This window comes from Passer montanus, unplaced genomic scaffold (assembly GCF_014805655.1).
Source record: "Passer montanus isolate IOZ18808 unplaced genomic scaffold, ASM1480565v1 scaffold10, whole genome shotgun sequence".
Taxonomy (NCBI): Eukaryota; Metazoa; Chordata; class Aves; order Passeriformes; family Passeridae; genus Passer; species Passer montanus.
This window is the reverse complement of record NW_024356505.1, coordinates 2,783,201-2,804,819: the sequence shown is the minus strand read 5'-3', so window position 1 is coordinate 2,804,819 and position 21,619 is coordinate 2,783,201. Positions and strand designations below refer to the sequence as shown.

At 40.1% G+C, this 21,619-nt stretch overlaps 1 protein-coding gene across 1 annotated transcript in view; it reads right to left on the bottom strand.

The window, feature by feature from the left end:
- The window catches only part of TOPAZ1 (testis and ovary specific PAZ domain containing 1), a 34,536-nt gene extending 26,743 nt beyond the window's left edge, over positions 1 to 7,793 (bottom strand). Inside the window, exons 1-2 of the mRNA XM_039713598.1 lie at positions 6,133 to 7,793; positions 2,039 to 4,739 (exon numbers count right to left, since the gene is read on the bottom strand). Coding sequence (XP_039569532.1) covers positions 2,039 to 4,739; positions 6,133 to 7,294 — 3,863 coding nt within the window. The 5' untranslated portion in view covers positions 7,295 to 7,793. The remainder of the gene's footprint in view (positions 1 to 2,038; positions 4,740 to 6,132) is intronic.
- Positions 7,794 to 21,619: the final 13,826 nt, after the last annotated feature.

Here is a 21,619-nt window from a genome sequence, read left to right as displayed (position 1 = left end):
AATTCATCAGTTTCAAAAAAATGTGATTTATAGTAATTTTACACTCAACATCATTTGCTTAACAATGAATCTTAAAAAGAGTAACAAAAAGAACTGTTCATAGGAAGATACTTAATTCACTTAATTCAAAGATAAGGTAGGATAAAATAAATACTTCTCCTTAGAAAAGCACAGGAGGGACAAATATCTTAAATTTTACACAGAACATATAAAACATGATCATGATCATCACACATTTTAGAAACTTGTACCTGGTGAATGGCACCAAGTGTAATGACAGCAAGCTGTCCAGTCAAAGCAACAGAAAATGGCAAACAAAAGCATACGTGAAAAATTAGTTTTACTGCCTCATTCAGGCTTCAGGTCAGAATATTTTCCTGATGCTCAGAAGTGACCAGCACTCTTCTCTTCATAAAATGCAAGCACAAGAGAAATAACCTGTTGAAGTCCCAGCTGTATTTGGTAAAACTCAAAAAAAAAACCCTCAAAAAAACCCCCACACAAAATAAAAAAGTATGAACTGGCCACGATCTGGTATTATCTGGTGATATCATAAGTTACCTGATAAAACTGTGGTAAGGTCTATTGTCTTATTTCAATATTCTCATACTGAATCACAATATTAATATAAATAATATATATTAATATATTCTCATATTGAATCATAATATTAGTATGTTCCTGACTGCTACCAACTATGTTTAATCATCATCTAATAATATTTGCATCAAATTATGGAAGGTAAAAAGCAAAACAAGAAATTTTGCCTGTTTCTTTAGCAAATCGAGGGGAAATTCTAAGAAAGAAGAACCATGCATTTTTATTTTTCTTGGCTAATGGCAAACAAATTGAACAGGTCTCAGAAAGAAATGAATGCTCCTTCTAATATATTTACTATGCTACAGCTTAGGTGCTTCTCAAGAAGTTGGATGCTCCTACTACAGACTTGCCCTGCTCTCTTAAGGCTTGTTTTATTCTGTTAACATCTAAAAGTTTTATATTCTCATGTTCAAAAAAGTGTTGAGCACCTCAAAGAAGATTCCCTTCCTCTTTTGTACACAGCTTTAATGAAAAGGAAAGGATAAGGAGAGCAGTGGGTAAAAAAAAAAAAAAAAAGAATGCAGTTATAAGGTGGTACAATCCTGAAAATAATTGAAGTGTTACTTAAAATACAGGTAATATAAAGCCACCTAGAAAGACCACACAAAGAAACTTAAAACACCCATCCCAATAAAAACCCTGATCTTCAGAGGAAAATTTTGCATTATTTCTATCTAAGCTTTTTTTTTTTTAAATGAAAAATTCAATCTTAAAACCTTTTCACTGAACACAAGTATCAAAGCTTAAGAGAGAAAACAGACTAAACAATAGATGAGTTGATTCCAAGAAGAATTACTATCTCATTTGTGACTTATTATCATCTGAAAACCCAGCAAAACATTAACACTAATGATTTACACCAGGAACTTGCTGAATGAAGATGCAGGATGATAAACCTCTACAACACCTTAGTCAAACCACACATCTGAAAAATATTCACATGTCTGGAGATAGGAGAAAAAGAGGGAAGAAGAATGGCAGAACAGAACACTACTATAGTGACAACCATTTACTCTTACAGATTCAAGAGAAAAATAAGCTACACCTAAAAAGTAAAAACATTTCTAAATATTATACCACTTTACAACTAAGAAAACTACCTTCAAAGGGATATCTGCTATCTCAAATCAAGAATATTATTTTTAATTATCTTTGTTTCTATTTTTATATTTCACTTCATTTAAACAAGCCCTTTAGGACTACCTTGTCCTACAATTCACAGTTTATCCCAGCTCTTATGAAGAACAAATTAATGTATTTGCATTCAGAATACTGTCATAGCTCAATCAAACTTACACACTCAAAATCAAATAAAGAAATAATTTCAACAGAAATTAGTGAAATTCTCTAAGGAAGCTTGACCACTACAACCAAAGCATATGGAAATGAGATAAAAGTACTTAGGAATATTGTGATAAAAAAATAATTATATGCATACCTAAAACTACTCTCTACCGAATATGTCTTTTCTGAGGTAACAGGAGACTCAGGCTTAATATAGACCTTTGTGTCTTTACTGCAGTTTGCAGAGGATGCTTTCACTGGACAATTTTCACAGCGTGCAGGTGCAGGCTCCTCTTCATTACTGGTTCCAAAAAGGTCAGGGTCATCCTGAATCACATCAATGACAAGAACATCTTGGTTGTAAGCTTCAAGGACATCTGGTAAATTCTGACTTTTGCATTGTGAAAAATTCCCTCTTGATTTTCTATCACCCTTTATTTCTAATCCAACAAGGTGGTCGACTGCATTCCAAGAATGATCAGGAAAACTAGATTTCAGCACACACTCAGTACCATAGAAATCAGGCACAGATGGCTCTGGCTGTCCATCAAGAAGAGGATGTGGGTACGTAGAAAAACTTTCAGGGAGCACAGACATCTCATCAGAGAGGTTTACAGAGCCATTATGCTGGAAGTCCTTACTATCAATCTCATCTGCTTTTTTCTGTATGGAAACTGGAGATGTAGCATCACTCATGACAGCAAGAGGACGCTGCTCAGATTTTACCAAGACAGTCTTTTCACCTGTCTTCTGCCTTCCTTCACTGGTGCTTTCAAGAAGCTGCAGTGGACTACAAGTTTTGCTTTGAAATGAATGGACAGATTCCCGTTTCTTGGATTTAGGTTTGTTTCTACATAAAGGAATTTTGAATTTTGTCAAGTTTCCAGAGGTTAATGGTTTAATTAGGTTTAAATCAGAAAATGTCTGGTTCCCTACTGATACTTTAGGGCTGAAGTTTATACTGTTTGTGTTACTTGCAAAAGTACCACTCTGGATTGTCACAGACAGGTTTCCACTTGTCACACCTCCTTCATTTTCATCCTTTTGTTCTGTTATACTGTTCTGGACCATCACAGGCAGGTTTCTATTTGTCACATCGCCCTCATTTTTTTCCTTTTGTTTTGTCCTACCATTCTGGACTGTCACAGACAGGTTTCTGTTTGTCACCTCTCCTTCATTTTTATCCTTTTGTTTTGTCGTGCCATTCTGGACTGTCACAGACAGGTCTCTGTTTGTCACAACTCCTTCATCTTTATCTTCTTGTTTTATTGTACCATTCTGGACTGTCACAGACATGTTTCTTTCAATTACATCTCCTTCAGCTTCATCTCTTTGTTTTGCTGTAAAATTCAAGTTTGCTTTAACTTCTTGCACATCATCATGGTCAAAAGCCACAGCACTTTTATCTGTATTAACTGGTGATTCCCCATTTTCATTGTTCATTGTCAAAGTCTGATAAATATCCACAGAAGAGGATTCCATTGTTTCAAGTGAAGCCTGACAGTCAATATTTGGATCAATCTTATTATGTGTAATTTCTTTTCCAATTTCTGCCAATGATGTATGCAAATCTAGCTGTCTCACATTCCCAGTCACTGCACTATGTTCCACAGCTTTCACAGTGCTTTTATCAGAGGAATCCTCAAAAGCAGCCTTTAAAAGTCTTTTTCCTTCTGAGATGAACCTATGATTTTTAAGAAACCATTCAGAAGTCCTGGCACAAGATTCAACAGGCCAAACTTTTTTACCAGTCATGGGTATTGTTCTTTGACAGGTAAACTGCTGCAATTTCTTAGTAACTTTGTTCAAATTTCCTCCTGTCTTGCTTTTTTGACGATCAGAAACACCACGGATCTGAGCTAACGCTCCAAGACTATCTGAGGCAGCTGCATAATGTGCCATACTGCTTGAATTTTCTCCTTTTACTATTGCAGAGAGCTCAGATGTCTTCTTAAAGCCAGTTTCAAATGCAAGTAATTTGGTAGTATTCTTTCTCCAGGCTGATACAGTTTGTACTTCCTGAGTATTTTTTTCTGTATCAAAATGTGATGTATGATCACATGAAGCTGAGAAAGTATGATTTAGTCCTGAACCTGAAAATGAGCTTGACACGAAAACTGCTGCTTCTGTTTGTAACTCACACTTCTTGCATTTACTAGCCACGTCTGCAGATTTCTCTGTGATTTTCATCTTTTTTCTAGGCTTTCTACCAATATTACACTTTTTTCCCCTTAAACACTTACTGCTTTCACTCAGGCAGCGTGAAACACAGCCTTTTTCATTTTCATTCTTTTCTTTATTAGGTGATAAACCACCTTTTATGAGAGATCTCTCATTTTGCACTCTACTAGTGCTGCAAATTCTGTCATTCAGGTCTCCAGTACCATGGGTTACATGGAAGAATCCATTTAACTTGTAACTGTTGGTAGTTCCACTAGCTGAAGGCTTCACTAAGGTATTGATGTAACTACAGTCCTCCAATACCACAAATGGATTCTTTTCAGCTGCACAGAGCAAGCCACTACAATGGTTTAGGACATTACTGCCATGTTCAGCACCACATTTTGCAGATGTATTCATCACCTTTCCAGCTGCAGTCCCACTTAAACTTTGCAAGTGCTTGATATGACCAGATCTGTGTTGCCTTTTTCTATACTGCACACCAGGCTCTTCTGTCACAGCATGGCCTAGAAAGCTCTTGCTTTCAGTGTCACCTGAAGTAGAAACTGTAGAAGATCTAGAATAGTGAGATTCCTTTTCCTTAGAATCTTCTACCCTGTTTCGCTTTGTCTTAACCTTCTTTACAGCCTGTGAAGTACCAGAGTCTTGCTCAATTGCTTTCAACTGTTCCTCTGCTGATTAAAAAACCAAAGAAGCGTCATTAAAGAAAACTCTAAGAGAAAAAGACTACCCTATTTCATAGAGAACCAAAACCCCCAAACATTAAAGGCTGCTAAAGAACATGACACTGTATAAGGCTAAAATATTTCTGTGAAGTTTTATGATTTTTTTTTTTTAATGAACACTTTTGGGACACTTAGAGTAAAAAGGATGTATTACCTTCAGGAACAAATGCAAAGTGGAACAGAACCAAACAGTGTCACAAGGACACTGGAAGTTGTGTATTTGTTGTGTATTCCACGTAAGTGGAAAACAAGAGCAAATCTGGCAAGAAAATACAGATGCTGTTTGCACGCTCAGCCTTAAAATCTCTTGTTTACACAACAGGTTCTCTGCAGTAGGAACACTTATTAATATCTTTCAGAGACACAGTCCAACCAAATGCATCCAACTGATCAAGAAAATCCAGAAAAATTGAAGGACTTGCATTTTTAGAGACTACTACTTTTTATTTAAAAGCAAATACAGATTATGTAAAGAACTGTATATCTGAAAATTTAGACTAGAGAATGGACTCAAGAGCATACTAGTATAATGCCGTTTTTTTTAGACCTTTGTTTTCAAGGTAAAACACAAGGTTAATACCTCAGTCTTTCAGAATATGTTTTTTAGATAAAGTATTAATGATCTACAGTAAGTATATGTCATTTGAATGTATCCACTTCAAAAGTAAAAAGAATGGTTTTAGACAGTCATCCTGAAAAGAAAGAGACCTTAAAAACTCCTCTTTCAGAATTGTTCCAGTTTGACTCAACATTCTCTTAAATTCATCAAAACACAATCATTGTTTGTGTTCTTCTACATCTTTGGGGATTTTTCAGAAAACAGCAACTAAAAAATGCTGTTTTTTAGAGAGCAAACCCCAGCATCCTATAAAGGCAGACACTGAAACAAGATATCATCATACATCATCAAAAATAAACAGATGAATGAGGAATTAACTGTCCTTTATTCTGGCATTGCTGAAACTACTGCCCCCTTTCTTGCTAGTGGCTGACCACCTCTGCAGAAACAGGGAATGCTTTTGAGAGACATAAACTCCCAGCACTCCCTCCCAACGCCTGTTGCTATCCATACCCCTTCCTCTCTCTCTCCCTCCCCACACCCCCTTGAAAGGCTAACTGGTCTCCTCTCCTTCATGTTAAAACAGGCTGCTTTTCTCCTTCAGGAAAAGCCTTTCCTCTTTCTGAAAATCTGTCTTCTTCTAAGACTGGTGGTATTCACAGCACTGTGAAACACACCCTAGCTTTTCTCAAACTAAGTCAGCAGCCAGTTTTTAAAGGGATCTTACTGCAGGACCAATTTGGGAGCCCAAATTCTGTACCTGTACTTCTACAATGTGCTTACCACTTTCTCCTGGGCTGTCTGGTCGCTTCTGAGGGCTTGAGCTCTGCTGCTCTTCTTTCAGGCAATGCTTCTGAGTCTTTCTTCTGGTTGTTGGTTGTTCTTGTCCACTCAGATCCTGCAGCTGCTGTGACAGCAAGGCATTTCTGTTCCTCATACTCTGAGCTCCTTTCCTGGACTCTGGACATGGTGCACGCTGTTTAAGCAAGGCAGAACAACCCCTCTCCTTGGGACCATGTACTTTTGGTTTCCTCACTGATCTGCCTTTCTTGCCCAAGCATCTCCCTTCTTTTTCCTGTGTCCCTAGCGCTCTTGATCCAACTAACAGACAGCCATTCAACTTCTCTAGTATATCAACCTCTTCCTGAGGTTTTGGTTCAAGGACAACTTCCTGAGCACCCAAATTCTTCCTAAAATCTGGGATTTGCATATTCTGCATCATCGTAGAGTCAGTACATCTCACTTCAGTACTCCATGTGACCTTTTTGGGTTGAAGAACTTCTGGCTCTGGAAAACCGGATATTCCGTGTCTCTCTGTGCTCTCAAATTCCCTCTTCAAGTTTGGGACTTGTAATTTTATTTCCATACAGGAATGTTTGCCTTCTGTTCCTGAGCTCCCTGAACCCTTGTGGAAACCTGAGAAGTTCAGGTCTTCTGAGCAACATTCATTCCTTTCAATCCCTCCTGAGAACTTTTTCTGCAAAGTAGTTCCTGAGAACTGGAACGGCTGCTGACTTTGACCTGTCCCTCTCAGAGTCACTTCCCAGCACATTGCTGCACCCGGGGCTGCTGCTTGCCAATCTTCACACTCAGCTGCGTCTGAAACTAGTGAAGCTACACCCTTGCTTCTTCGGGGAGACTTCCTGTGCTGGATTCCCTTGGTTTTTTTACGTGGGAATTTCTGTCTGTTCTCACCTTGCTCCCTCTGCATGGGCACAGGAAAAGCACGACACTTAAAGGAAGCGCAAGAGAGCCTGGCAGGTTGCGGAAAGGAAGGCAAGGGCTGCTCAGGCTTTCTCTTTGGTGCCAGACGACGACTCCGCAGGACCACCAGCTCTCCCTCCGGCTCGCACCCTGCCGGCGGAGAGGCGGGGCTGCCGACCTCCGGCTCAACCAGCTTCACCTCGCTGCTTCTCACCACCTTCCCTGACCTCAACTGCGGCATCTCGGTGGCGCAGAGACAGCGACAGAGCCCAAAATCCCGCTGGCCAGCGCACCTTTCGCTGCAGCCTCGCTAGCCCGGCACGCACGGTGGGTGCAGGCCCGACCGGGCAGCGGCACAACTCCGCCCAGGCGGGGACACCCCGGGGCGCCCACACCGACAGAAAGGAAGCCCAGGCCGCCCAGAGAAAAACCACGGCCACCGAGAAGCCCTTCCTCACACCCTCACTGCCCCCGCCCCCGAACGCACACCCCGAGCAACCTCTCACAGACCAGGGCGCTGAAGGAAGCGGCCCCGCGCCTCTTCATACTCAAGAAGGCCGCTGCCTGCAGCCTCCCGCGCCGCTTTCCCACCCTCTCTCGCTCCTTCGCTATCTGCCCTCGTCTACCGATCCGTTCCCCTCGTCCAAGCGCCGCCAGCCCGCCCAAAGAGCCGAGCTGCTGCCGCGCCGGGGAGCAGCGGTGGTGCGGCGGCGTGAGGGCGGCTCCGGGCGAGGCGAGGCGAGGCGGGGGGCGGCGGGAACACCCGCCGGGCTGCGCTCGCTCTCTCGCCGGATCAGCGGTGCCGCCTGCGCGGTGAAACCCCAGCGCTGGGGGTGGCGAGCGCGGCTCCTCCGGGCGGCCGTGCTCCCGTGTCGGCAGCCCCGGCCGGGCGGGAGCGCCTTGGGTTGCGCTGCGCAGCCGTCGTGCTGCCCGCATGGTGCCCGAGGTGCCCCGCGGGGCTGCGGGCCCGGCCGTGGGCCCACGGCCGCCCAGGGTACCGGGCTTCGGTGTGGAACTGCCAGAGCCTGTGAGCAAACGCCCAGCTCGCCCCGAGCTCGGAGTAGCGTGGGTAAACACCCAGGTTCGCCCATTTTGTCGGGTGTTCCATCCCTCTCAGTGATTCCTTCTTTCGGCACAGCGCTTCAGAAGGTCGCCAGCACTGAGAGGCCATGCGGTTGTTTCATGGAATGGCAGAATGGGTCAGGTTGGGAGAGACCAGAGTGGGGTCACCTGGTCCAACATCCCTGCTCAAGCAGGGCCATCCCAGAGCACATGGCACAGGATTGTGTCCAGGCAGTTCTTGAGTATCTCCAGTGAGGGAGACTCCACAACCTCTCAGGGCAAGCTGTTCCAGTGCATAGTTACCTGCACAGCAAAGATGTTCTTCCTCACGTGCCAATGGAGCTTCCTGTGCATCACTTTCTGGCTGTTGCCTCTTGTCCTATTGCTGGGCACCACCAAGAAGAGCCTGGCTCCATCCTCTTGGCACCCCTCCTTTGGATACTGGCAGACATTGATGAGGGCCCCTCTCAGCCATCTTTTCTGGAGGCTAAATAGACCCAGCTCTCTCAGTTTTTTCTTGTAAGAGGGATTTCTAGTTCTGTGATCAACTTTAAAGCTCTCCACTGGACCTAAGAGCTCCATGTCTCTCTTGTTCTGAGGACATCAGCTTTGTATTTCAAATAACACAGTTTCTTAGGCCTTGAGTTAGGGGGAGAAAATCACTCAAAAAGATTATATAGTCAGAAAACAGTAGAAGTTGGTGTTTGGGCTCTGAATGGCAGTGATAGTTTCAACACAGGTGGAGAACAACAAAGCTTCAGAACCATCCACTGCATGATAATGTGAACAAGTAGAACTTAGCTTAAAAAACCAATTTTGTACAAAGTCTGAATCTAAGTGACAGGTGCTATGGAAATCCTGAATTACTAAACCTAATAAAGTGGTACTCTAATGCCAATAATGCCATCAGCAAAATTGCACATGGTTGGTAAATGACTGTGTCCTACAAGCAGTTCCCTTGTGTTTGCCTCAGCTGGTCTCTGAGGGATGAAATACCTCACTCAAATTCATTTCACCGTGGCTTAGTGCCTTCTGGTGTTCCCATTTCATACATCCTAGTTTAAGATCCATGCAAAGAAATAAGGTGCTTTATATCACAACTTGCTAGAAGTGCAGTACTGTGAAGTTAAAAGAGTAGTTGGAAAGGTGTATTTACTAATTGGCATTGGCTCACTATATGACTTCAGCCCACGTAACTCACTTAATCTCTGTTTCTCCATCCAGAGGTAGAGATAAGACATTTCAGTCCAAATAAAGACAGAGAACATTGCATTTTTGCTAAAATCTCTCCACAGATGAAGAAAGAACAACAGGGAGGCTGGGAAACTGTTAGCTTTAATTTTCTTATGGTCTTTTTAGATTGCACATACATGCTGAAGTACAAAAAGTCAGAAAATTACTAATTAAAGCTAATTAAAGCAGAAAATACAGATTTCTTAGGCATTTTCTCCTGCAGATCAGTATTGTGCTTCTGGTCCTTGGGACAGAAGGGACCCAATAAAAGGGAGGTAACTGCACAATATTTAAGATTGTCAGTGTTCTGCACGGCTGCTATTACATAAAACATTCAGCTCTGGTGACATTTAACCATTTAACCTTTCATTTCAAACTTTGTTCAGTGTGTAACAGTCTTTTAAGTTTTATAGCATGATGAAGATATGCTGAAAAGCTGTAGTAAAGGAAATCTGGAAAAAATGGCATATGAATGATCTTACTGCTAGCTCTAATTTTTAGGATGTTAGTATTTAGTCAGTTATTTGCAATGATGAGAAATCTCCTCAGACCAGATTTTTTGAAATGAATAAAAATCTACTTGAAATGAATACTAATTAAAGGCATTCTTCATTAAAGTACTTTGAAAAAAGCACTAGAGCTTCAGAAAGGACATTTTGAAGCAGCTGTGGATTATGTTAAAAAAACAGATTGCATTCAATTTACAATACTGCTAAAAAGAGGTGGTATAAACATTGTCTTGCAAAGTGGATCAATTTAACCATCTTTTAAAAATACTTGAAAGATAAGAGAATTTTAATATATAGGCATATTTAAAGAAATCCTGTGTCAAGTGTTTATTAAAACTGTAGGTTATTAACATGGAAAAAACTTTGGAAAAAATAATATAAACAGCTTAAGGATGAAAAATTAGTTATTTTCACATTCCAACAACATTTGAATTACTAATATTGCAAGGAAATGTTTAAACTTCATTTTAAAATTATATCTTGTTTAGAAATAAAGATAAATTCTTGTTCTTCTTCAGTTTTATAGTTATCCCAATGCCATATCTAAATTTTAGAACTAATTCAACTTTTGCTGATCCATTCCTTTGTTTCACTGATTTCTTGTTCATTCTAGACACTTCAAGACAGTAACAGAAAGATGAGGTACCAGGTGTCTGAAAACAAAAAGGCAATTGTGGTGCCCAAAATATTTTCTCCCCCAGAATTACCAGTATACTTAGAGATGGCAATTTCAAGTGGGAATTTTCAAGTGGGAAAAAGGAACTTGTGTGGCTACATTTATGTAAAACCCATAAATTTTTTTCTTTTTTGTTTTCTCAGAGGAGTGTGTGCACTTATCTCTCCAACTGATGTAATTTACATTGCTGCTGTGGAGAAATTGTGGCTGCAGATCTAACAATGATACATTTGAGCAATCTTCCAAAAGTTTTTGAAAGATTGAAATTTATAAACACATAATCCAGCTGCATAGGTGAGACGATCATATAAATTTTTTATTGGGCTGTATTTTAGGCTTTGCTAATATACTCACCTAGCAACAGGAATTAAACTGTCTTTTTTTTTAGCTAGGGAACTGGAAAGAATTAACTTGAAAATGAACCTTTTTTTAGTGAAGCAATGTGAAAAATGTCCCCTTGGACCACTTCTTTTTACACTGCTCGCATCTTTATGCTTGGCTGAGGGATAGAGTTGTTATGTCTAGCAAACCATGGTGAAAAGAGTTTGGCTGTGCTGTAATAACTGAGACTGAGCTCTGAAGAGTGTGTCTAGTCTGTTGCGTTCTTAAAACACACCAAATTAAGGTCTTAAGTGATACAACTAAAAAGAAAAAGATAAGATTTTCAGTCTGGTATGTCTAAGAAACTATCCTTTTATAACCCCATGGATTTATTAACAGTTCTGAGCTATTGGTTTTGCAAAGTTAGAACCCAAAGATAGTAAACATTGATACGATTTTTAAGTAACTTCTTTATCCCTTGTTTTCTGTTCAAATACAGGGGTGCTTTGGAAATAGATGTATTGCTAAACTGTTGAAGTAAGAAGTTGCTCTTTCTCTCAAGCCATTCATGTATATCTCTCTAAAATTGCTTTTGCTTTTCACTACCAGGCTCCTAAGTCAGGAGCCACCTGTGACATGGCATCTAATGAGAATGCTGCTAACTGCCCCTGTATTGGTTTGAGGTACAGTGTTCATGGTCAGCTCATGTCCTTGGTGTCTCCCCTGTGTGGGTGTTGACCCAGTTCATACTGACAGCTCTTTCCTTGTCTGCCCTGACACTGTGAACTCCATCAGACAAGGGCCAGTAGGGTGGGGAGAGTAAAGACACCTTGGTGGAAATGCATGGTCTGTTTTGTGCAACTGCTGAGTGATTACACTACGTGGCAGGCTAGGTGAATCCAGTGAGTAGCTGAATACCTCAATCTTTATTTTCATGTCTGTTTTTATTATACAGCTGTACAAGGCAGATTAAAGTAACTTCATTTTCCACCAGTTTAAAATGAGTCATTGGAGGAAAAAGGACAGCTGCTATATTTTGTAATGAACCATCTGGCATTTCTTGGTAGATCCTCTGATTCCTAATTTGCTACTGAATTGTGACAGCAAGAAAATCAAAATTATTGATTGTATGGAATCAGTATTTCCCTCTGGCAATTCTGTTTCTGTCAAAGGATAGTCATAGGCGGGATAAGAACCTGTCACACTGGGTTTTGCAAGCCTTGAAAGTCATCTGTATAATTTGCCTTTTTTTTTTTTTTTTTTTGGTAACTATTCTGCTTGACATTTATTCTGGAAGACTGACTTTCCAGATGATCACATCTGATCTGAACCTTACAGAAAGTGGCAGTAATAGGTTTTAAGGCTCCACAAGGGAGCTCCTTTGTAAAGTTTGTATTCTGTTTTACTCCCTTTCATTCATGTATCTTTAGAAGTTTAAGAATAAGCTACCTACCTATCTGGAATTAGAAATAAAAAAAATACACAAGCAATATGGGATTAACTAGTCAAGTAGAGAACTACACATTCAGTATTGATTTATTTTTATAATTCTCTAAATAAAACATATCTTTGCTTTCACGTAGATAATACATACCATGCACCTACCACTAAGTCTGCCTTTAGAATCAACACCTTCTAGTAGCTGGATGAAAAAGATGGAGTTAGGAGGAAAGCATCTGCACACAGCAAGTACGTGACACCTCCATCTTGCTGCCAAAAAAAGATTATAAAATGTGATTTCTTGATGAGAAAGTTAAAAAAAAGGAAAAGAGGAAATTAAAGTTGAGTACATCAGAGCTAGAAAAGGCATTGGATTACAAATGGTAGGGGTGCAGTAAGGTATAGATAGAATGCAGTAAACTAGTAGATAATCAGGGAAGACAGTGCTAGACAGAACACAGACAAAAAAAAAACAACCCCAAATGGCTTCAGAAAACCACTCTTAACAAACAGAACGGAGTGGTAAAGACTAAACACAGTGATAGAAAACTTTCCTGTGGTTTAGACTGACTGAAGAAACAGTGGGGGATTGTCTTTAGCAGTGTTCCTAAGAAAAGTAAAGAGAGCCTGAACTTTGAAAAGTGACAGTGATCAATCGCAAGCTGGGACCCTAATCTGAGACCTAATTCATCTTGCTGTTAGGCATTGAAAGAGACTGGCTTCTACATTCAGTTTCTTGTGCCATGGTCATCCATTAAGGATGAGCTTACATCTTTGTCTGCTTAGCAGTGTCAAAGTGGCTGACGTGCTGAGTGTGAAGCCTCAGAACAACCTGCTGTGTCTTTTCTTTCTTGGGTGATTCATCCATAAGCATCAGGTTGCTCCACATCCACCAGTATATTACACAGTTTGTGTATATAGTTTCGAACCTGAGGAGTGTGTTTGTACTCTGTGTTTTTAGAACTGCAGATCTAGGAAATGTCTTACATTTTTATAATTTTTTTGAGGTAGTATTGCTCTGTAGCAATGGAAGTACTTTCTAGAGTTGATGAAACCATGCTGACTATTGTGCAGTGCACTAATTATATAGCTTCCCTAACCAAAGCAGCATGCAACCATTTTGGAATGTATACTGATTTTACCACTGAACATTTTCCCACTGACATATCCAGGGTAATCTATGGGAGGAGTTGCATGAAAGATGACATTATTGGTTCACATATACAAGAGTGCAACAGCTTGCTGTGTAGGAAAGAGCATAGTAGATCAGAGATTTACCTACATTTGCATTCATCTGCTTACTTCTTCACATGTTATTAATTATGCTGTTTGAAAACAATGAAAATGATCTTCAGATAAACCAGGCACATACTAGGTGCTGTAGTGAGGGTTGGAGGTAAAATTCATCAATGTTAAGTCAAACCAAGGCACCCATTCAACATGGAGATGCATCCAGCCTAGATTATTTGCTTAATACTGACATCACTTGCATATCTTCATAGTCTAGTGGGCTGAGTGGCTGGGTCATAACCTCTGAGTGGTATCTCAGCTATCTGCATTCTGTGTATGAGAAGACAGTTTCATTTAAAATCTAAATTACTCCTCTTCTGTAGGGGACAGAAAAGGGGAGAGAACTGAGAGAATTTTGTCCCCAGAAAGAATTTGGGACAGACAATTTCTTTTTCACCTCTTCACCTAGATAAGTATTTTTCTTATCAGCATGAGGATTGTTGATGTGTTTGTGATGGCCCAAGTTCCATGCTGTGCTAACTGCAAGAGTGTCTTTCCACTCTTTGGCTTGGCTGTCATTTGGTGGGTCAGACTGAGCACAGTAATTGTGGAAAGTATGATTTCTGCAGTCATTGCCCTGCAAGCAAGTTACTGAGTGACTCTCTTACTGAGGAGAGCTGATCAGAATGTCGCTGTGCTTGCTGGTGTAGACAAATATGTAATTACTGAAGAAATTAGATGTTTCACTGTGATAGGAGGAATTATTTGCTGGACAGCCTTGCCACTTTCTAGAGCAATTTCTTTGACACAACATAGAGAAAACATTATTTAATAATATAACACAACAGCTCTGAAATCCCATTATGAGTCATGACTCCACTGTAGGTTTTCTGCATAATATTCCTGTTACTATTACTAACATTACTATCACATTGGTAGAATTCTTAAGTGAGTAGTTATATTCCTGGTCCTCAGGTCAGTCAGCTGAGGACAACTGAATGAGCCATCTCAAGTGCTAGTTTCATGAAGATATGAAGACTTTCTGAGCAGAGACTGTACATGGGGTAGTTTAAAGACTTTAATTCATGATGGTAATTAAAACTGTAGTTTCACATTCACAACGTTTGGCATGTTGCTCGAGATGAAAACTGGGGTGTTTTGCATTAATAATGAGGAAATGAGGTTACATATTCACACAGCACAGGGTACAGAAACGAAGAAGAGTAGGTCTTCTCTGATGTTACAGTATCTACGCAGTACCTTCCTTGCACCTCAGGAGCCTTTCTTTCAAATGCTGTAATTTCTTTCACCTGTAAGAAGACTGGCAATAAGTGATAATTTTCAATGAATAGCAATGTTGTTGTCACAGTCCAACACAAGTCAGAACTGCAAGGCAATCAATTTCCTTTTTGGCTGCAGCAATTGTGTTACATTCACTATTTGTGTGCCTGCTTATGTCAGTCATTCCTTCCTGGTCTCTGAGTAAGTATTGGGTAATTTTGTCTAAATTTGGCTGTCATGGTATAGAGACCAGGGCTGTTAAGTTCGTGCATATTTCAGGAAGATGGACATACATGGAGATGAGAAATCATCCGTGAAAAAAAAAGGCTCACTCTTTATTAGATATGAGTGAATCCACAGAAAAGAGAGATGTCAAACACCAGTCTTGTCCCACTGCTTACAAAGCTGCAGATTATAAGATCTTGAACAGGGTTTGAGGCCAGACTGCGTGGCGGGGGCCATATGCTTGTGAGGGGAGAGAGCTTCCACAGGAGTTAAAATTGTTGGCAGAGCTTTATGACGAGAAGACCCTAAATGTTGTCCCTGAGGGAACAGCTTCCTAAAGTTGGGGCACACAAGCTGTAAATCAGTATTAATCCCTCTGTGGAATAATATGTTTCCTTACATGGCACGTCTGAATGTTTTTCAGGTCTGTTCCTTGGTCCTTGGGAATTTAAAGGAAAATAATTTATATATGTAGTTTATATTGTGTAGTGAAATTTCAAATAAATGTAAACAATATATTTATTTGCATTAGACTGATATAAGTTGTTTTTGTAGACATGCAAATAGGTATTTATTTATCTTTGCAGCTTATGTTTGAGTTTCCTACTCTGTTTTGAACCGTGAAAGAAGCCAGGTATTTGTATTCATTTCACAAGCTCAACAGTCTGAAAAGAGACAACTGAAATCAGTCAGTTGCCTTATGTGGGCTCAGAATGATGCTGGCAGAGATTCAGGTGATCAGGGCTGGGTGAATGCTGAGCCGAAACCTCTGCTTGTGCTGCAGGATACACTCAGTACCTTGTCTTTTCCCCACTCACCCATAACATTTACACTTCATCTTCAGGTAGTGGTGGTTTGTCACATAAATCTGCATTGTGGTCTTTCTGGGGGCTGTTAGCTTGGTTTTTTTTTCTGTCTGCTGAGGAAATTAGTACGTGTACCAAAGACAAAGAGTTATTTCCAATCAGGAATCTGTTTAGATGTTTTTAACTAACATTTTTTTCTTTGGAGTAGTTACAGGCTTCTGTGAATACAATATGTTTCCTAACTTTACAGGCTGTATTTATTAAAACAGAAAGGTGAATTAACAAATTGCTTCCTCATTAAAAAAGTGAGGCACTATATACAGCATTTGCTTTTTCAGAGACCTGTTTTCTGATACCCTCATCCTCCTCTTTCTCTAAATAAATGTTTTCTGTGGAGTGGGATGGGAAAATTACTGTAAACAGTTCAGGGGCTGCACCTAGTCCTTACATTCACTTTGGAATTTGTGGGTGCAGCTGAACCTACTGCACTGCCAAGAGGCTGCACATGGGGTTGTGGAGAGTTCTGTGATGGGTTTTCTTGGTCTTGCCCTTTAATGTGTGAGTAGATGCTAAGTACACACCCCAATGTGAATGAAAACTGGAATTCAAACAACAAATCTCTCCATGCTATAATCTCACCTTTTTCATGTTTGAACACTCAGTTTGGGTTTTGTGTCTGTTTTTCACTTTCAGGGTGACAGGTAAATCTGCTTGACCAGCGTGTGCTGGCCCCATGAGCTGGAGTGTGTGCTCTGCCTCCACAACCAGGCTTCACATATGTACAGATCTCTGAATTTTGGGAGAAGAAAAAGAAACAGGAGAAGCAGGAGACTACAGATAGGGAAATTCTGGCATGCTCTGTGAGGACACTATAATTTCTTTTCCCTTTTCTACTTGCTGCTCTACCATGCATGAAGGCTTCAAGCCATATAATATGAATTATTACATAACCTATAAAAAGGCTATAGTATATAGTCTGGTTTTGCTATCAAAACCAAACTAAACCAGCACGCCTCATTAGTCAAATGGAGATACAGAGATACTCTTCTGAAAAGGAATTATATACACTGCAATAGTATTCACTAGGACACACAACCTATACATTTTATTGCCCTTCCAGGTAACCCTTCATGTCATCCTTTTGGAGAGGCTTGTCACTTAAACTGTAGGCTTTTGGATCAGGCACAGTTATTTTGGGTGTTGATTCTCAGAGTGAGGCATCAGCTGATGGAGAGAGTGCAAGTTGCTGCTGTGCCCTGTACATGTGAGATAACAGTGGTAACATTCACAGGGGCAACTGAACAAAGAATTTTGTTGTATTTGGCCTTTAAACATTGACTAATTGATTTAGCATTTGAGAAATATTTGGGGCTCGTGGATTTGTCTTCTGAAACTGTACATAGCTGCTGTGAGCAGTCTCCAGCTGGATTCAGAAAATGCTGTTGGCCACAGTGACCTTCCCTCCTGTTCATTTTTTGTTACTAAAAATAGTTGGAAAAATAAATTAATCAGGACTATCAGGAATTTGGATAATCCAAATTATTCATTTGGATAATTCAATAGTCCAAACTCTGTTAATGCCTATGTTAAAAAGTATCTTTTGTGAAATGAAACCATATTTATAAGAAGGAAATGAAATTATGTTGAATTAAAATGCCAGAGATTTTTACTATTTAGGTATTTATATAGATTTATACACTCAATTTTCTCTGCTATTTTATGAAATCTTCATGATAGAAATTGTCTTCCAGATTTATAAAATGTTTTAGGAGAAATATAAGCTATGGCTGGTAGATTGGACTTTTCAGGAACGAATGGCTGCCCTGCTTGCAAATTCAATTGTGGAGCAAATGACACAGTGGTGTAGCAAATTTGTAAGTCTGAGGCCAGATAGTGATGAAAACCTACTAATATTTGGATTCATTGATAAACAGGGAGCATTCATTTGAAAAGCATGATGGATGACCCTTTCTTGATTGTTAATCTGTGACAACATTCTCAGTGAATAAAAAGTTAATTCTCACCAAAAGTCTGAACACACAAGCAGCCTTGTCTGTGCTAACTCAGTCCATGGGGTTACCAAAAGAAGGGGAAGAGTTTTTCAAACAAACTAGATGAATTGGCTCTCCGAGTGTCTCCGGTCTTTAAATCTATTTTGCCACTTTACAGCATGCATAACTGGTTAGCTGATACTGGATAATGCCTACCATTCCACTGAGAATTCCTGGACATCTTTCCTCTCTTTTACTCAATGTAAAGTTTATAGCTTAAGATGATACCATTTAGTTCAACTCATTCTAAGCTACATCATACTAAGGGATCCTTGGGTTTTGGAGGTTTTGGGTTGCTTTTGAAGGAGATCCAAGAATTAAGGTTTCACAAAAAATGTCCCTCCCCAAAACTGTGGAACCTCCAGGAGTATTACTCTGTATTTCCTTCTGTAGCAAAAAGTTTGACATTTTTCATTAATGTCTTTCTGGCCATGCTTGTGCCACTCAACAGGATGGGATGAGGAGATTACTGAGGAAGGACAAATAGAGGTATTTCTCACAACTGCAGCAGTGTGGTTGTCTCAATGTATTGCCTATACCTTAACCAGCCCTTCTGAGGTTGCAGAAATTCTGTCCTGCAGTATCCTTTCAGGGTAAAAGTTTTCTAATTTCTGTCAAAGGTTCAGACTCCTCCAATGGATGCTTTTCTGAGAGAAAAAATAAAAGCCTGCCAAAATTTTCCAGCTGGCTCTTGTTGTTAACGTAGAGAGGACGCATGGTGTTTTTCATAGCTAATAAAGATGTTGATGTCCTACTTTATAATGAAGCTTAGTTTTGACTGTGGAAATGTGACTGATTTTTCCACAGATTTAACACTGACGTAGTAACTCAGCAAGATCTATGCTCACTAGCTTAGATCCTAGTAGCTCCTTGTAGCTTAGATACCTAGTAGCTCCTTTAGCTGAATTAACCCTTACCTTTTCTGTCTCAATTTTGAATGTCTGAAGCCAGTCTCCTTGCAAGGGTTGGACACTGAAAAACATGGCTCAGTCCATGGGCCCTGCCTCCTCCTGTTCCTGGCTTCATTTTGGCATCACTAACCTGTAACTGTGTAACTTGAATGGGACCTTAAAATGCCAGCTTTCTGTGTAGCCTATTGCTTTCTGCAAAGTCCTCTGAGCTGCCAGTTGCTCAAGTGTAATAGTCTGATTAGCCTGTGGTGTTTAATCACTTCATATTTGCGGAAAAGAAGGGCAGAAAAGCAGGGAGGTGGACATTTTCTGTGTGTGTCGTGTTTAGGACGGGTGAGGACAAACGCTGGTGCTGGAAGGATTTGTCCAAAGTGTGTGTGCTCCCAGCAGATGGTGCTGCACTGGTGGCCAGGAGCGAGGGATGTGTCCAGGACTGACAGCTCCTCGTTCAGTACCGTCCCTCCTCCAGCCCTTTGTGAGATGCAACTCGAGATGCAAAGTTTATGGAGGGAAAGGGATCCAGAGGACGCTGGAAGTCACCACTGTGCAGTGTGGAAGTGGCCTGTTTACCCATAGGTACTGTGCAATCTGAGTTTCCCCTTGTGGTGTTTTGTTATGTTTTTGTTAATCTTTAGTTCATTTGCTTTTTCGGCTTTGTATTGTATTCCTTCAAGGTTTGCATAATTTGTATAAATACACAAATTATTCCGGGTATAGAAATTATGTGCACCTTCATTCTGTCAGTCCTCTTAGATGGATCAGGGCAGTGCTCCTCTTTCATTCTTGACTCAAGAATTATAGAACCTTTTGGTAAAGAAAAAAAAATTGTCATCTCACTTCCTTCTTTCAAATTGTAAATGTGGAAGGCACTTAGCAGGTAGGTAAGTAAAACTGCAATTTTTATAGTTTGCATTCTAAAATTTACATTTTTGCCACTGGAACCACAAAGCACTGTAATCAGGAATTAACACAACAAAAGGTGAGTTTTCACTAAGCTCTGGCTAGTGCTTCTCGAACAGGAAGTGACTAGCAACAGTCAGAAATTATTTTGGAGATATCTTCCAGCCATGTGGAGGACCGTTTGCCTGTGACCCATGTAGTGGCTAATAGGGAATCAAAGATCCTGAGCAGTGGGGAAGGGATCTCATAAGCGACCTCATGGCTGACAAGACCTGCCCTAGCAAAAGTAGCTTTTTAATATTAAAGTTTTCTTACAGATTTTGTCTAATAGTCTGAACAGATGAACTTTTTAGGACAGCCTTCATATGATTGGCATCTTTTGTGCCTCATCTAAATATGTTTCATAGTGCTTAAATGCTGTGTTTGAAGTATATGGGAGGAAGAAAAAGCATTTTCAAAAAAGCTGTGAATTACTCTATGCTTTGGAATACAACTTGATTTTTAAAGACCTTACTACAAAGGTAGCAATATATTAGAACCCCTAATACTATTTAGTAGTAATTTTTTTATCAATCCTGGAGTAAAAAAACCTGATTGTCAGTGTTGAGTGTAATCAGGTAGAATGAGCATATAAGAAATCTTTACAAGCAACAAAACAAAACCAGCTCAATGTTTTTTTCCCTTGCAAGGCCATGGTCTTTTCCTCACATTGATCACGTAGCTATAGCAGGGCTTGCAGTATTTTCTTCTTTGCCTTTGTGATTATCACTAAGCAACTGGCCCCTCACTGCTTCTGTGCTCAGATCTGGTTTAGAGAGATTTGCCTAATTTTTAACTTTTTCTCTTTAGCAACTGCATCAGGAATTAATGGACTAAAAGGAAAGTACCTGGGATGAGTGACATTTCTTTCTTCTCCAGCCATCTATAGAGAGAACATGAAAAGTGTCTCTGCCACCCCCACAGCATCCTACTGCTGTTGAAATTTTGCAGATTTGGAGAAGGTGAGTTTTGGAGGTGCTTGCAAACAACATAGCAAATGTATGTGCTTGCACATAAATGTCCTAGTTCAGCAACTGAGTAAATCATATGCTGTCAGTGCAGTTCAGGTGGTTTGCTACACTGCAGCACAAGACACAAGATACTTCTATGCAGAAATCCAATTTATATAACTTGTTCCCCCTGAGGGTGAAAGCTACTGAAACAAAAAAAAAATAATCTTTCTGTACTGCTTTTTTTAGGTAATTTCCTGGGAGGAGTGAGATCTGTATATCACTGAGTTTGAACTGCACTGGTACATAGGATCATAGAATGTTAAGGGCTTGGAGTGGATCTTAAAGGCCATCTAGTCCCAGTAGCCCTGCCATAGCCAATAAACCTTTCTGTCCCACTCCAGCATGTGTGTTGGAGACAGTGGAACATCACAAGTTAGCTGTGGGAGACATAATTTTTAGATGTATGTCTAGAATTTCTTTCTAAACACTGTGTGTAAAAATGAGTGCAACAAGGAGTGTGTGTCCTACACTAGCTCTGTTCCATGCTCACTGAATCTGCTTAAAAAGAGTGGTAGCTTTTTCCAGAGATGCTAAGCTCTTATATACTGCATCACAATTTTTTCAGGGCATCAGCTGAGTAAAGCCTTTTGTTAGCCTCTATTTAGTATCAACAAAGAGAGATAAAAGAAAAGGATGTCCTGGAGATTTTCTAGGGCAGACTTTATCCCTTTTTATTCCATCATGAAACAAAGAGACATCCCTGAAGGTATCACACATTTATGATACAGGAAGCACAGAGATGCTTTGTAGTAAAGCAGCAAGATGCAAAAAATGATGTGCAACCCTATCATTAAGAAATTGCATACATGTCATGTTTGTGAAATGGTTGTTGCTAACGTGAGTTCGTGGTTAGTACCTGAAGCTGACCA